General features: G+C 38.7%; 2 protein-coding genes across 2 annotated transcripts in view; one reads left to right on the forward strand and one right to left on the reverse strand.

Annotated features, from left to right (window-relative positions):
- Positions 1-10,251, forward strand: part of rpl15 (ribosomal protein L15) — a 345,074-nt gene that overhangs the window by 85,208 nt on the left and 249,615 nt on the right. The gene's annotated exons all lie outside the window — the stretch shown is intronic.
- On the reverse strand, positions 158-5,938 carry LOC110968027 (replication protein A 32 kDa subunit-like). The gene is made up of 9 exons (XM_022217825.1): positions 5,926-5,938; positions 5,790-5,842; positions 5,604-5,699; positions 3,763-3,876; positions 3,595-3,666; positions 3,365-3,472; positions 2,110-2,217; positions 1,819-1,916; positions 158-239 (listed from the first exon to the last, which is right to left on the reverse strand). Exons 1-9 carry the CDS (start codon positions 5,936-5,938, stop codon positions 158-160), a joined length of 744 nt encoding a protein of 247 aa, XP_022073517.1.

The raw sequence follows: 10,251 nt of genomic DNA on the forward strand, positions 1-10,251 counted from the left end.
TCAGCAGTACACAAAGATGGACTAAACCATCAGCTACAGTATATTAAATAACCACATTTAACCAGAATAACTAAGAATGTGTTACTGTTAAAGTGTGGGTGGTGTGAACACCCTGATCAGCCACAGTCCAGGACGGTTCCACCAGCCATCAGGCAGACTAGCAGACTGCTGACTTGAAATGATTCTCATCAATGGTACAAAACACATGACCTTCATTTAGCAGAACAGCCAAGGAAGTTCTAAACAAAAACAAGAGCACATCATGAAATTACGTGTCACCAATATAAAGTTTAAAAAATGTATATGAATTGGGTCTAGCACACACAGTCTATAGATTGCCTGCATCCAAAGTTATGTACATTTATAGTATACCGTATATATGCAAGTGTGAAACAAGAATCCCTTTTTTTTTTAAAAAAGAAAAGCAAAAAATTAACATTAGTCCTTAATATACCCTTGTAAGCACACAACCACCTTAAAGCTAAGGCCTAATCCAAAGAAAATAGAACTTAAACACAATCATGAGGCCAACAACAAGCAGGAAGAGGAAAGAGGAGGCTCAAATGTTGACAGAAAGGAACATCTTTTAAAGCTCTATTCCTAAAAACTGTGTGTCCGGTTGGACGAAAGGCCAAATCACAGAAAACTTTACATTTTAAAAACAATATCTGTGTCCAAATTAACCTCTCATGTGAAAATTCAAACCATTAAATGGACCCAAAAACTGACATTGGTCTGAAAATTTAGACCATTTAAAGGATTTCTGTTAAAAAATAATAATAATAATGACAATTTTAAAAAAAGCCCTTAGACCAATGTAAAATTAAAAAACAAATAAAATCATGTGGGTATTTCCACAATCTGCCTAAAATGCCATCAGAAATATTTAAACCAAGAGTGTCAAACATGCAGACCGCAGGCCAAAAGCAGCCCACTGGAGGGTCCAATCCTGCCCTTGTTGTTTTTAACCACGCCTGACCTACATCAGCGGGGTTACTGCATTCGTTTCGGTATCTGGCTGGGTAAGTATGTGGGTGTGTGTGTATGTCCGGTCAGATATCTCTGCAAGTGCTGAAGTCAGGATAATCAAACTTGGCACTGAAGATCAGTCTAAGGTCCCCTGCTCAGTTGTGGAGTTAGAGGTCAGCAGATCAAGTAGGAAGGGATATATGTAGGATGATCAAAATTGATACAGAGTATCATGCATGGGCGTGGTTCTGCCCTCTACTGAGGGCTCATCTAGTTTGTTCTGTTTTTTGTCTGACTTGTCATTTGTCTCATCTTTTTGTCGGTTTACGTTTCCTTTTTGTCTCATTTTATGTTTCCCTTTGTTGTTTTTGTCTTACTTTTGTCATTTTGTCTGTTTTTTGTTTGGCTTGGGTCGTCCTTTTTTTTTTAATCGCTTTGGGTCTTGTTTTTGTAATATTTTGTCTAGTTTGTTGTTTTGTTGTCTCTTTTTTTGTCCGACTTTTGTCATTTTGATCATAAAGTAAAGTAGTTCCAGATACCCGAGACTGAACGTTTTGTGGTTTTGTAATCTGTAAGTTGGAATATGCAAATGATAAACTGAGGCATAATGTTTTTGAAACTGAATTTTTCCTATGAAATTTCAGGTTGTTCATGATGTTTTATAAAAAGATAATTCCTTAAATGTGAACAATTTCAGAATTACCTTTTTTTTAGACTAAAACAAAGGAAACATTTATAGGTTATTATGCTGTTATTTCACGAGTGCAGCTCACTAAAGATCAAATTGGGATGAATGTGCCCCCTTAACTAAGATGAGTTTGACACCGCTGATCTAAACTAATCAGATACCTGATGTCCATCATCGTGAGGTAATCCAACTGTCTCTTCAGGTCACACAAACTGATGCCATATTCATGGACCGAGAACCTCCTGATGACCTGCAACACCTTACACAGGAATCAAACAATTATACTCCAACCAACGGGCGGCAACCAGCAGTTATTTTTCACCAACCAATAGTCAATGTTGAATTTTTTTTTGCATATAATGTTTAGTCCATGTGTGGAAGCATGAAACAGCAAGGCAACTAAAATAGTGAGAAACATTAATTTCCAGAACTGGAACTGGAACCCCACTTACCTGTCCTTGGATGGTGGACAAGCCATTTGACAACATGCCTTCAGGATGTCCACCTCTCAACCTACTGGACAGTGAGGCAACAGGGGTATTCATGTTCACATCGAACACCTGGATAAACGACAAGAACACACAGTAAATCCAAAACGTGCATTTCTGCAATGTCACAAGTGATAAGTAGCGATCACACCGCAATCAGTGCGTCTCACAAGAGAAATTCTGGTTCTCAAACTGGTTGTGTTCTAGACAGGTGGCCCCTTTCAGGTCAGGGAAAGCAAAGAAAGATGCCAGACCATGGTGTGTAAAACAATTCACTTATTAGCCTTTCTAAATAAGTCACACCACTGTTTATGCTTCATTTACTACCGTTTTATAGTTTTCAGGTTCTGGTCAGACTGTATACAATAGATGGCTATACATGGATGGATGACTGTTTCTTAACCCTTTGGTTTGTGGACTGCAGTGAGAGGTGAAGGCATTTTGCTATCGTCCTCTCGGTCTTTTGAAACCAGACATAACAAGCAAGAGATGGACTTGACTGAGAACTCTAGAACACCATGTACGTCAGTATGCTAGTGAATTGTCAATCCCAAGGCGGCTCTACCTTCAAAAGAAACTCTGCTCTTCAAGTTATTTTGCTTTAAATGGGACCAAAATGTACAAACATGAGCATCATCATGGATTGAAGGGTCATTGAAACTAATGATTGAGACCATAAACTCAACAGGAAGATGTTCACTGAGGTAATAGATCAAGTGATAAATACAATCATTTTCTCATAGAATTCTAGACAAATCTGTTTGTGAAACCAGAGGAGTCGCCCCCTGCTGGCTGTTAGAAAAAAATGCAGGTTTAAGGTACTTCCACATCAGCATCATCCAGAGGCTACAGTATAGTGTGGTCAGTCAAAACCACTCCTGCAGCTTCTCTTTACTGTACAACTTTCTGACTTCTCCCCAGCACTGCACACCACTTTGTTCAGTAAAACTTTACTGACAAAGGACGATAAAGACCTAACAATTTTGCCAAAGGGCAGCTAACAAACTTATTAGCTTACATCAAATGCTAACGGCACAAGGACACGCTACTTTTACAAAATTTTATATGCCGAGAAAAATTTTTGTGACTGAATTTTTGTAGTCTGACCTTATAGTATCAACTTCTGTTTTATAATGGAATTTTTGTATCTCACTATCTGAATTCTTCTCAATAAATGTCCGTAGTTCGTCACTGAATATTTCACTTTGTTCTCCATTACCTTTCCAGAAAGATGCATTTGGGCCTGAACCACTTCCAGTATGTGGGATGTGATCTCATTCAGGTCCTTGATAAGACGAATATCCTTTGCCAGCAATGACCTTTGACCCTAATGGGAAAACAAAAATATGGAAGGTCACATTTCCTTTCTCAAAATCATTGAGAACCTCAGTACTCACTGTTCATTGCAACCCATCATCTCCAAATCTTTTGCTTTTATTAATTACTTACACTGAAGTAGACTAGACTTCCTACAACCTTCACATAAACTCCAGTTGGAATAGAGGTCATCAGTGCACAGTCCTGTGAGAAAAAATTCAAAACTGATCATTTATCACAAAACTACAATGTGCATTGTTATTTGTTTTCCATCAAAAGGAGCATGTTAATGCCACTGGCCTCTGTGTTAACCCACTGCATCACTTTCAGAGGTGGACCGGTCATATCGTCCACAGAGTACTGAATGTTGGTCACAAACGGAGCAAATCCTCTGACGATGCCCACGACTGAAACCTAGAGGAAGAAGAACCACAGAGGACAACGTTCCCCCAGGACAAATTCCACTGAAGAATTTGGCAACTTAAAAGATGCTGTGATATTCTTCTGGCAAGTTAACAAGACAGTTTTAAAGAAGCATGGTTGGTGCATGATTAAGCTTTTGAAAAGGGCATGGGTTTGTCCAAATTTTCAAAGTTTTTATGTAACATTCAGAGTAACACGTCTACAGTAACGGGCACAACTGTACAGTAAAAACAACATAGAAACTCTTCTTGGTAGGGGATGAGTTGAACAGCTTTTCAAATCTCTTCCTGTCCCTGGGATTGTTCTTATCTTTTCTATCATGTTGTTTTTACATCTTCTAACCTTTTATACCTCACTATGCCTTATTGTATTGTAATCCGCTGCTAGAAACCTCAATTTTCTTCGGGATTAATAAAGTATATTTTGATTTGATTTTTAAGTAACGAAGGACATAAAAAGTGACATTAAATTTTGAAAAAAAGTGACAAATAACAAAAGGTAGTACCACAGACTAATCACTGGGATCTAACATAACCTTATTAAAACTAAATAAATTTTTTACAACACAAACAGTAAAAGTGTTAAATGTACATTTTCTAAAGTTAAATTACTGGAAACTAAGTCACCTTGTTGCGGAAAAATCCAGCATTTAGAAAATTATGAACATTTAACTGAGACTCCTCATTTGTGAAACAGAGCTACTGCTACTCAGAACAATTCACATTCACATACCACACATACCATTTTCCCTTTACTGGAACTTTCTACAGACGATATTTCCCTTTTCTACTGTCTGCAGTATATTCTGACCTCACTGGACGAGGCCTTCTCCTAACAAATCAGTGTTTGCTGATCATTATGGTGAGCCGTTGTAGCGTAGAATAGATATAACAAATATTTGTTGATTTAGTCAATTCTTTCTAGTCATATAGAACATTTCAGTTATCCACAATTAAATTCTTTCAATCCACACTTATTTCAGACATTCACAACTATATTTTTGATATCCACAAACCTTCTCGATGACTGCAATAGCATTCTTAGAAAGAAAATCTCCCCTTTTGGATTATTAGTTAAACTATTGCCATTAATTTTCATTTTACATAAACAAAATGACAAACATTGGACTTGTATCAGCTGAACTGTAGACTCCCTCACACTTAAACTTGATGACAAAGGAGAAGTTGTTTGTCCTAAAGGAATGCCGTAAATGTTCTAGGAAGAAGTGAATTATGGATATCTGCAACAGATATCCCCATAAATGTTAATAAAAAAGCTTGCCATAGGCCAGGAACACTTCTTGTTTCATTGCAGGAGGCACATGAATATCTGCAATGTCAGTAGAGTTTCACTGGATGTATAACTGAGGATGACAATGGATGGATATACAAGGCTGTCACACAATACTTTAGCCATTCCATCAAACTTTCATGAAGGAGGTTGAAATTATCTGCCTTCAAAGTTGCACTAAATGGAGCTTAATCACACCCTAGAGAGTCACTCTGTGGCTAAAAGCTCTTCATTTTTAAGCTTATAAAGTCCTTTAAAGTCCAAAGCCTCAGTTCCAAATAAAGATACAAGTCATTTGTTTCCAAGTCCTTAATGCTGCCAAGTATATGATCATTGGATCCATGACTTTGAAGTCCTTCCTTGTACGCTGTGTACAATCGAGACCTGAAATCCTCTAATCTATGTTATTAAAATAATATTACTCATACCTGGCTGAGTTCCAGATCACCGATACTAAAGGCGTCATTGTGGATGTGAGCAGCAGACAGCAGCTGAGACACAGTGGTTGGCAAAACACCCGCAGTCTATGGTAAGAAGAAATGCATTGAGTTCACTGTTTGAACACTTTCCTCAGATCATTAAATTGCCTTTAAGTTGACAGAAAACAGACACACCTTTGATAGCACCGCTCTGTGGCTAGTGGTCTGGCCCGAAGACTGACTAAAACCTGTGTCCAAACAATTTGCTGAGTTTGTTTAGAGGTCATGTTATGTCAAAAATATTTGCATTAGAGCTTTGTCTGTCACTTACCTCGATATGCCATAGCCAAGATCAGATATAAGCATCACCGGGTCAGCAACAAGTGTGTTATGGGGATGTTTCCGCCTCAGAAGCCAGTAAAACGAGTCAGGCTGGAAGCACTATAAGAATCTAGTTACCATGTCAGCAGCTTCCTTATGCCCATCAGGTGAACTAAATTGAACCAATTAAGTGAGGTGTAGCGCAGGACCAAACAAAAGGACCAGAGGGTGGTCTTTATATGAAAAATCAATCAGTTCCTCTCACCTGCCCCCTTAAGAATTACCACATTACTGTTACATTAACATTAATATATAGAACAGAATAATACTTCTTTAATCCTTTACAGGAAATTACTTTAACATGACAGAACACCAACACTAATAGTCACCAAGTATGACCACAGACATAGTATATAAGAAACAATTATAAAAGTTAAAACATATGCACAGCATATACATCATTAAGTTAAAATATTACTGTGAATTAAAAACCCTGATTGCTCCTAGTAGGAAGGACCTCCTGCTGCGCTCAGACCTGCACTGTGAGGGGATGAGTCTGTGGCTGTAGGTCGCTCTGCCAAAACACCTCCAGACTGTGTAATGGGTGAGAAGCAGCTCATCTTCCTGAGCATTCTCACCCCAGCCACCTGTTGGACTGATTGTAGCCCAACACCATTTGTGGAGCTCGCCTTCTTGATCAGCATATTCAGTTTCTGTTCCTGGAGTGAGCCCCCTCTCCCAACACACAACCCCAAAGAATACAGCACTGGCCACCATAGTCTGGTAAAATTTACAAAGAAGAGGCCGACACCGCCTCCATGTGTCTGGACCAGTCCAGCTTATCATCCAGAGGTACCTATAACTGGAGACAGCCTCCACCTCCATGCCAAGAATGGTGGCTGGGGCTGTTGTGGACTTCTTCCTCTTACTATATTTAAATCATGCAACATTTTCTCGACGTAATATTAATGTTATGAGTGCACCTTGAGGTCAGTCAACATTTTGTGCTTTTTCGTTCATTTCATTCCAGCGTTTTTTTTGACTCATTACTGACACATTTCCAGGTACGACAAACAGTTTGGTTAATAACTGCAACCAAATCTACATCCACTACAGATGTTACAGTCTAAAAGCTAAATTTGTTTATTTAAATTCAGCACAATTTATTTTAGAACCAACTTTAAGCATTAATATAGGGGAAGGTTCAATAGCAAAGTTGCATCAGTCTGATGTCTACAAAATGCTTTAAAGGTTGGACAGCTGGAAATGATTCGAGAGTAAACAATTAGTGAGAGAGACATTCTACATGTTCCATTTCTTCAACACCATTCAATCAACTCAAGAGCTTTTTTTAAAATATTTTATTAAAATTCCATCAATTCGACAGTGATTGACAGGTGTTCACTCCACGTCTGATAAACTTCATTTAATCTCTTCAAAATATCGTACAATGACAGAGCAAAAATTGTTCATATAAAAGTGTGAGAGCAGAAGTTTGCCTGGCTGTGAGCTCACGTGTGTTATTTGACATGATTCCAAGTGTGTTCTTCATCTGACACGGGACATGTGAGGCGTAGCCCTGATCCAGGACCCACAGGACCGACATTTCAGTCACTGAGCAGCGCGTAAAACTGGCTTTGGGAAAGAAGATGGGTTAAAAAGACAAACCGCATGTCTAGCAGGTGAAAACAATGATTTATGCCACAGCAAGAAACAGCTCTTCCATTACAGCTACTACACAACAAACTGGTTAAATGCCAGTTAGTGTAACATATCAAAATGGACTACCATATTAGACATGAACCGTGTCCCAGAGCCATGTCTTTTCGCTGCATTAGACTGGCACTTACATTCCAAAGAAGTAATACAGTTATTGTGTAAAATGTTTGAGGCTACTGATTCTAATGTGCTTCAGCTCTGAGTACACACGTGGACAAAATTGTTGGTACCCCTCAGTTAAAGAAGGAAAAACCCACAATTCTCACTGAAATCACTTGAAACTCACAAAAGTAACAATAAATAAAAATTTATTGAAAATTAAATAATCAAAAACAGCCATTACTTTTGAATTGTTGATTAACATAATTATTTAAAAAAACAAACTAATGAAACAGGCCTGGACAAAAATGATGGTACCTCTATAAAAGATTGAAAACTATTTGACCAGAGTGACATGATTAACTCAGGTGTGTCATTTAATTGACATCACAGGTGTTTCCAAACTCATAATCAGTCAGTCTGCCTATTTAAAGGGAGACAAGTAGTCACCCTGCTGTTTGGTGAAAAGGTGTGTACCACACTGAACATGGACAACAGAAAGCGAAGGAGAGAATTGTCCCAGGACATCCGAAAAAAAATTATAGACAAACATCTTAAAGGTAAAGGCTATAAGACCATCTCTAAACAGCTTGAAGTTCCTGTGACAACAGTGGCTCATATTATTCAGAAGTTCAAGACCCACGGGACAGTAGCCAACCTCCCTGGACGTGGCCGCAAGAGGAAAATTGATGACAAATTGAAGAGACGGATCGTTGGAATTGTATCCAAAGAGCCCAGAGCAACCTCCAAAGAAATTAAAGGTGAACTCCAAGGCCAAGGTACATCAGTGTCAGATCGCACCATTCGTCGTTGTTTGAGCCAAAGTGGACTTCATGGGAGACGACCAAGGAGGACACCACTGCTGAAAAAAACTCATAAAAAAGCGAGACTGGAATTTGCAAAAATGCATGTTGACAAGCCACAAAGCTTCTGGGAGAATGTCCTTTGGACAGATGAGACCAAACTGGAGCTTTTTGGTAAGGCACATCAACTCTATGTTCATAGACTCAAAAACCAAGCATACGAAGAAAAGAACAGTCCCTACGGTGAAACATGGAGGAGGCTCAGTAATGTTTTGGGGCTGCTTTGCTGCATCTGGCACAGGGTGTCTTGAAAGTGTGCAAGGTACGATGAAATCTGAAGACTATCAAGGCATTCTGGAGAGAAATGTGCTGCCTAGTGTCAGAAAGCTTGGTCTCAGTCGCAGGTCATGGGTCTTCCAACAGGACAACGATCCAAAACACACAGCCAAAAACACCCAAGAATGGCTGAGAGAAAAGCGTTGGGCTATTCTAAAGTGGCCTTCTATGAGCCCAGATCTGAATCCCATTGAACATATGTGGAAGGAGCTGAAACATGCCATTTGGAGAAGACACCCATCAAACCTGAGACAACTGGAGCTGTTTGCTCATGAGGAGTGGGCCAAAATACCTGTTGACAGCTGCAGAACGCTCATTGACAAATACAGAAATCGTTTATTGCAGTGATTGCCTCAAAAGGTTGTGCAACAAAATATTAAGTTATGGGTACCATCATTTTTGTCCAGCCCTATTTCATTAGTTTGTTTTTTTTAAATAATTATGTTAATCAACAATTCAAAAGTGATGGCTGATTTTGATTATTTAATTTTCAATAAATTTTTATTTGTTACTTTTGTGAGTTTCAAGTGATTTCAGTGAGAATTGTGGGTTTTTCCTTCTTTAACTGAGGGGTACCAACAATTTTGTCCACGTGTGTAGCTCCTCCATTTCCTCTGAGCAAAGCATTGTGGTGCAACTGTATCCATTACAAGCAGAAATTAAGTGTGTATACAGACAGCTGACAAATTAAAGGAAAAACCAAGATGAAGTGTCTTAGTACAGTGTTGGGAAACCTCAACAGCTTCAGCGCTCCTTGGAGTTGATTCTCCAAGTCTCAGGAACTGCACTGGAGGGATTTACACCGTCAAAAAAAGGTATTCCCTCATTTGGTGTTTTGACCAACCAGTGACCAAACTTTCAGTTCAGTCTCAATGTAGGTGAAGGTGATCACTCAGAACTATTTTGTACAGATGAGCAGTAACTCTTCCCTCAAAGGAAACCATGAGTCACCACATGCCATTACTGTAGGAGGCAAGGGTTTCGGGTTTTCCTTTAATTTGACACCCGTCTGTCATAAATATTTGTATTGATTACGTGAATATACTTATTCTATGTTACGCACACTCAAAAAAGTGTGTCATATTGGAGATACCCTAATCACAAGAACTTGTATATGCTAAATATTAACAATCATCCTTTTCTTTAAAAAAAAAAGAAAAGACTAAAAGTTGGGAAGCATTTTGTGCCTAAAATGACAGAACAGTTAAAAAATAATAACAGTGTTTTGCTGTAACAAAGTTGCTGCAAAACTGGAAGCTTAAAATGGGTTACAACACGAGTCTGTGGGCTTTGAAATGATGCAAATCTGTCAACTTTGATTAAGCATGGAGCGACACCATTCAAAAACAGCAGCAGAATTTTCACTCGGCCTTTATCCA

This window comes from Acanthochromis polyacanthus, chromosome 11 (genome assembly GCF_021347895.1).
Source record: "Acanthochromis polyacanthus isolate Apoly-LR-REF ecotype Palm Island chromosome 11, KAUST_Apoly_ChrSc, whole genome shotgun sequence".
Classification (NCBI taxonomy): Eukaryota; Metazoa; Chordata; class Actinopteri; family Pomacentridae; genus Acanthochromis; species Acanthochromis polyacanthus.

Excerpts from the sequence above, each read along its gene's own strand:
- LOC110968027 (XM_022217825.1), bottom strand. Across the intron at positions 3,877-5,603 it reads GTGATCTGGAACTCAGCCAG|GTTTCAGTCGTGGGCATCGT; the intron begins GTATGAGTAATA and ends TTCTTCCTCTAG. Across the intron at positions 1,917-2,109 it reads TGTCCACCATCCAAGGACAG|GTGTTGCAGGTCATCAGGAG; the intron begins GTAAGTGGGGTT and ends TTCCTGTGTAAG.